Source organism: Mizuhopecten yessoensis, unplaced genomic scaffold (assembly GCF_002113885.1).
Source record: "Mizuhopecten yessoensis strain PY_sf001 unplaced genomic scaffold, ASM211388v2 scaffold9133, whole genome shotgun sequence".
Classification (NCBI taxonomy): Eukaryota; Metazoa; Mollusca; class Bivalvia; order Pectinida; family Pectinidae; genus Mizuhopecten; species Mizuhopecten yessoensis.
In genome coordinates, this window is record NW_018407895.1 from 1,026,733 (window position 1) to 1,032,937 (window position 6,205).

General features: G+C 39.2%; 1 protein-coding gene across 5 annotated transcripts in view; it reads right to left on the reverse strand.

The window, feature by feature from the left end:
• Window positions 1–6,205, reverse strand: part of LOC110457405 (cyclin-dependent kinase-like 5) — a 79,058-nt gene that overhangs the window by 37,754 nt on the left and 35,099 nt on the right. For all 5 annotated transcript variants that reach the window (XM_021508663.1, XM_021508665.1, XM_021508664.1 and 2 more), the window contains 2 exons: window positions 1,469–1,605; window positions 1,145–1,265 (listed from right to left, as the gene is read on the reverse strand). In XM_021508663.1, coding sequence (XP_021364338.1) covers window positions 1,145–1,265; window positions 1,469–1,605 — 258 coding nt within the window. The remainder of the gene's footprint in view (window positions 1–1,144; window positions 1,266–1,468; window positions 1,606–6,205) is intronic.

Genomic DNA, 6,205 nt, shown 5'->3' on the forward strand with positions numbered 1-6,205 from the left:
CCCTACCCTCCCCACTGCCTTTCTCACCTGTGTAATGACTCCCTCCACCTTCCCTTACTCACCTCTGTGTATGACCCCACTCCCCATTGCCTTACTCACCTCTGTGTATGACTCCTTCTCCCCCTCCATTACTCACCTCTGCGTATGACCCCCCCCTCCTCCCAACTGCCTTACTCACCTCTGCGTATGCCCCCCCCCCTCTCCACTGCCTTACTCACCTCCATTGATGACCCCCTCCCCCTCCCTACTGCCTTACTCACCTCTGTGTATGACCCCACTCCTAACTGCCTTACCCACCTCTGCGTATGACCCCACTCCCAACTGCCTTACTCACCTCTGTGTATGACCCCCCTACTAACTGCCTTACCCACCTCTGCGTATGACCCCCCTCCCAACTGTCTTACTCACCTCTGTGTATGACCCTCCTCCCCACTGCCTTACTCACCACTCTCTGCGTATGACCCCACTCCCAACTGCCTTACTCACCTCTGTGTATGACCCTCCTCCCCACTGCCTTACTCACCTCTGCATATGACCCCACTCCCAACTGCCTTACTCACCTCTGCATATGACCCACTCCCCATTGCCTTCCTCACCTCTGCGTATGACCCCACTCCCCACTGCCTTACTCACCTCTGCGTATGACCCCCCTCTCCACTGCCTTACNTCACCTCTGTGTATGACACCCCACACACAATGCCTTACTCACCTCTGTGTATGACTCCCCCTCCCTTACTCACCTCAGCGTATGACCGCACTCCCAAACCTGTTACTCACCTCTGTGTATGACACCCCACACACAATGCCTTACTCACCTCTGTGTATGACTCCCCCTCCCTTACTCACCTCAGCGTATGACCCCACTCCCAAACCTGTTACTCACCTCTGTGTATGACACCCCACACACACTGCCTTACTCACCTGTGTATGACTCCCCCTCCCTTACTCCCCTCTGTGTATGACTTCCCCCCCCCCCCCCAAACACACACTGCCTTACTCACCATCACCACTGTGTATGATTTCCCCCGTCCCCCTCCCTTACCTACCTCTGTGTCTGTGTATGACTCCCCCACCCCTACTTACCTCTGTGTATGACACCCCACCCTTACTCACCTCTGTGTATGACTCCCCCTCCCTTACTCACCTCTGTGTATGATGTCCTGACTATGACACCACTGTATGGCCTTACACAGCTGGTATGTATAACTCCTCACTTTCTCTAGTGGTACACCGTTTGGCATCTCCTCCAGCAACTCCAGCATGTTCTAGAAAGGAAAGAAACTATGTTAAACAGCTGACTCAAGTCAATACTCAAATTTCTGTTGAGCCTTTCATTAAAACTAACTGATTTTTAACACTGAAAATCTATGAATTTTCTTTTATAAAAGCTTTATTCTTGTACCTGTCTCATTTAATATCAATCTTTTATATGAGACACCCAGGACTTTCACACTTAATCACGTCTTACCCTTTCAACATATTCGAACACAAGGTAGAGTTTCCCTTTGCGCCGGAATGCCTCCCGTAGCTCCACAATGTTCTCCTGTTTGAGGGTCCGGAGCATCTTGAGCTCTCGCAGGGTTGTCCTCTTGACATCTTCATTTTCTGAAGGAGTAAGAGAACTTATCACATGCCTGGTAAATCTTACTATAGTGGTACGTACATACAGCTATGTATAACAGGTCACATACCTGGTAAATCTTACTATAGTGGTACATACAGTTATGTATAATAGGTCACATACCTGGTAAATCTTACTATAATGGTACATACAGTTATGTATAATAGGTCACATACCTGGGAAATCTTACTAAAGTGGTACATACAGTTATATATAACATGTCACATATCTGGTAAATCTTACTATAGTGGTACATACAGCTATGTATAACATGTCACATACCTGGTAAATCTTACTATAGTGGTACATACAGTTATATATAACAGGTCACATACCTGGTATATCTTATTATTGTGGAACATATAGCTATGTATAACAGGTCACATACCTGGTATATCTTATTATTGTGGAACATATAGCTATGTATAACAGGTCACATTCCTGGTATATCTTATTATTGTGGTACATACAGCTATGGATAGCAGGTCACATACCTAGTAAATCATACTATAGTGGTACGTACATACAGCTATGTATAACAGGTCACATAACTGGTATATCTTATTATTGTGGTACATACAGCTATGTATAACAGGACACATACCTGGTATATCTTATTATTGTGGAACATACAGCTATGTATAACAGGTCACATAACTGGTATATCTTATTATTGTGGTACATACAGTTATGTATAACAGGTCACATACCTGGTATATCTCATTATTGTGGTACATACAGCTATGTATAACAGGACACATACCTGGTATATCTTATTATTGTGGAACATACAGCTATGTATAACAGGTCACATAACTGGTATATCTTATTATTGTGGTACATACAGCTATATATAACAGGTCACATACCTGGTGTATCTTATTATTGTGGTACATACAGCTATGTATAATAGGTAACATACCTGGTATATCTTATTATTGTGGTAAATACAGCTATGTATAACAGGTCACATACCTGGTATATCTCATTATTGTGGTACATACAGCTATGTATAACAGGACACATACCTGGTATATCTTATTATTGTGGAACACATAGCTATGTATAACAGGTCACATACCTGGTATATCTTATTTTTGTGGAACATATAGCTATGTATAACAGGTCACATTCCTGGTATATCTTATTATTGTGGTACATACAGCTATATATAACAGGTCACATACCTGGTGTATCTTATTATTGTGGTACATACAGCTATATATAACAGGTCACATACCTGGTGTATCTTATTATTGTGGTACATACAGCTATGTAAAACAGGGCACATACCTGGTAAATCTTACTATAGTGGTACATACTGTTATGTATAACAGGTCACATATCTGGTAAATCTTACTATAGTGGTACGTACAGCTATGTATAACAGGTCACATACCTAGTAAATCATACTATAGTGGTACGTACATACAGCTATGTATAACAGGTCACATAACTGGTATATCTTATTATTGTGGTACATACAGCTATGGATAGCAGGTCACATACCTAGTAAATCATACTATAGCGGTACATACAGCTATGTATAACAGGTCACAAACCTGGTATATCTTATTATTGTGGTACATACAGTTATGTATAACAGGTCACATCCCTGGTATATCTTATTATTGTGGTACATACAGTTATGTATAACAGGTCACATCCCTGGTATATCTTATTATTGTGGTACATACAGCTATGTATAACAGGTCACATACCTAGTAAATCATACTATAGTGGTACATACAGCTATGTATAACAGGTCACATACCTGGTAAATCTTATCATAGGGGTACTTATGCATGAAAATATATATTTAAATATATATTTTCTTTTATTGTTGTTAACCCTTCACAAGGACACAACATACATAACTACCTATATACTGATGTCTTTTATTGTTGTTTACCCTTCACAAGGACATAACTACCTATATACTGATGTCTGTTATTGTTGTTTACCCTTCACAAGGATACAACATACATAACTACCTATATACTGATGTCTTTTATTGTTGTTTACCCTTCACAAGGACACAACATACATTACTACCTATATACTGATGTCTGACATTTCCCAGAGATAACATTGAACAACATAACTGTTTCACATACTTATTTCTTGATTTGTAAGTCTGGACTGTTCAATCAAAGTAAATATCAAACATATATTTAAATTGATTTACATGATTTTCCTTCCACTTATGAATGTATATTTGTAGCAAATAAAATATTTCTAATTAAATTGTCCCTTCGATGGTGTAAACAAGGGTATATTTTCACAGAAAACCTTTTCACAGCGGCTGACTCTATGTATCGGCTGTGTAAACACAAATACCACACCTGCTATTTGAGTAGGTTTTAAAAAGCTTCCTACAAACAACTCTCTCTATGTTGGGTTAGACACACTTCAGCCCTCCTAAGCAGACACAAGCAGTCCTTGTGCCAATGTAATTTTATTTTGACCTTTGCCAATTATTTTTTGAACATTCTATGTCCTAGATATTATATCTACCACAAATTCCCGATACACCTGCATGCATGCATACAAAAATACAATCCATGTCCCTAATACCAAGGATACTGTACGATCTGGACCACCACAGATCATGACCTGTACCACAAATGACCTTTGACCTATCGCAGATGTCCATTAATGACAAGGTACCACAGGTGATTTATGACTTAGATCATGGATTTACAATTAATGTACCACAAATTAAATAAACTTTGACCTGTACCACTAACATACTTTGACCTGTACCAATCTGAATCACAAGTTACTATACAACATTTACCTCACAAGACTGGTATCCACAAAATATTCATTTTCTAAACACAACCAGTAATCAAATTTACCTAAATAATAAAACATTACAATGTTTATGGAGGCAGTAATGTGTAGGACGTCCTGATCAGTATCACAGGGTATTGAGCGGATAATGGTTTGCTTTACATTACCCATCCGATACCAGTCTAAATACTTATCATTGATTGCAGTGCTATAAAGTTGTTGATGACAGGTGTTTGACAGGCACAGACTTGACAGTCACCATGACCACAACTGTAATATTGGTCCATAAAGTCATCACTCGGAGCTACTCCCTCTACTCATACCTCAACCAGTCAACTCATTGTACAAACTCAAACAAGCTCAACGATATTCAACATCTTCTCAAAAGTGACAGAAGGGGTGGTCTCTTCAGGTAGTTTCTATTGTTTCTATTTATAATGAGTGGACTCTCCGTACAGGACCTAACGTATATAAATTGACTGAAGGGTCAAGTAAGGAAGGTTCTGATGTATAAGTAGATAAAAGGGGTGGTTTCTCAGGACACATTCTTTTGTACTGTGTAGTCATTATGAAGGGGATGAGTACTGGGTAGATCGTTTATACCAGAGTTATATTAGATGGTTCGATGAAGACAATGAGGTGGACTTGATATGTTTGACATTAAGGTTTGAAGTCTAGTGTAGCATCACTGGGGTATACATCAGTATACCTACATCTGAAGACCAGTAAACAATGATGGAATGTGTGAGTGAAACAGTAGTATATATCTCCCTATAATAGGCTTATACCAGTCAACACATCAACACTTGTGTAAACCAACATAGAGGCTGGGCGAAAAAATTGCAGCTCACCCCGATTATTGAATATTGATACAGGTGTTTTGTGGAGATAAGGTGTGATACATCAGTGACAATGAACCACAGCTGGGACTCTGTAAAGGGGGTACTGTTTATCTACAGAGATTTAATAACCGTGTACCTGTAAGTGAGAAACTCTAACAGGATCAATATACAGCCCTCCAGGAGTGTGGAGTCTACACAAATAGGTCAATCATTTCTGTCAACTCACACCAATCGTGAAACCCTCAAGGTGTCAGGCACTACGTACATAATACCCAAATACACTTACATAAATATTGAACATCTTATAAATTATGAAAAGCTGAAATGTTTTGGGTTTAAAAAAGAAAACAAGAAAATATCTATACAAGTAATTCTAAAGTAGAAGTTAAATATGGGTTATATCTGCGACAATAAGTTGAAGGTTATATCTGTGATAGTTAAAGTTGAAGGTACTTGTGTAGACTAACTAGTAATGTCTGGAATGTCTCACACACTTCTCTCTCAAAAGGATTTAAACTTTGAATAACAAGTGTGATCTCTCCAAAACCTCTCCTTTAATGTAATGTTAATGGGTGGACACACAATCAACATTATACAGTAGTAACATGTTTTGTAGGGTGTGTTGTTCACCCATCAACGATGAGTAGGATCAGTATAGATAATGATGAAGGAAAAAGCTTTTAATTAAATGTTCAATCAGATGTTTAAGCCACAGCCCTAAACTTCTGTAACAGTTAAACAGTAATTGTTTAAATGTTGTATCACCCCCTGTAACAGTTACTAAGGCCAATACAGTAATTGTTTAAATGATGTTGGCTGTATCACCCCCTGTAACAGTTACTAAGGCCAACACAGTAATTGTTTAAATGATGTTAGCTGTATCACCTCCTGTAACAGTTACTTAGGCCAATACAGTAATTGTTTAAATGATGTTGGCTGTATCACC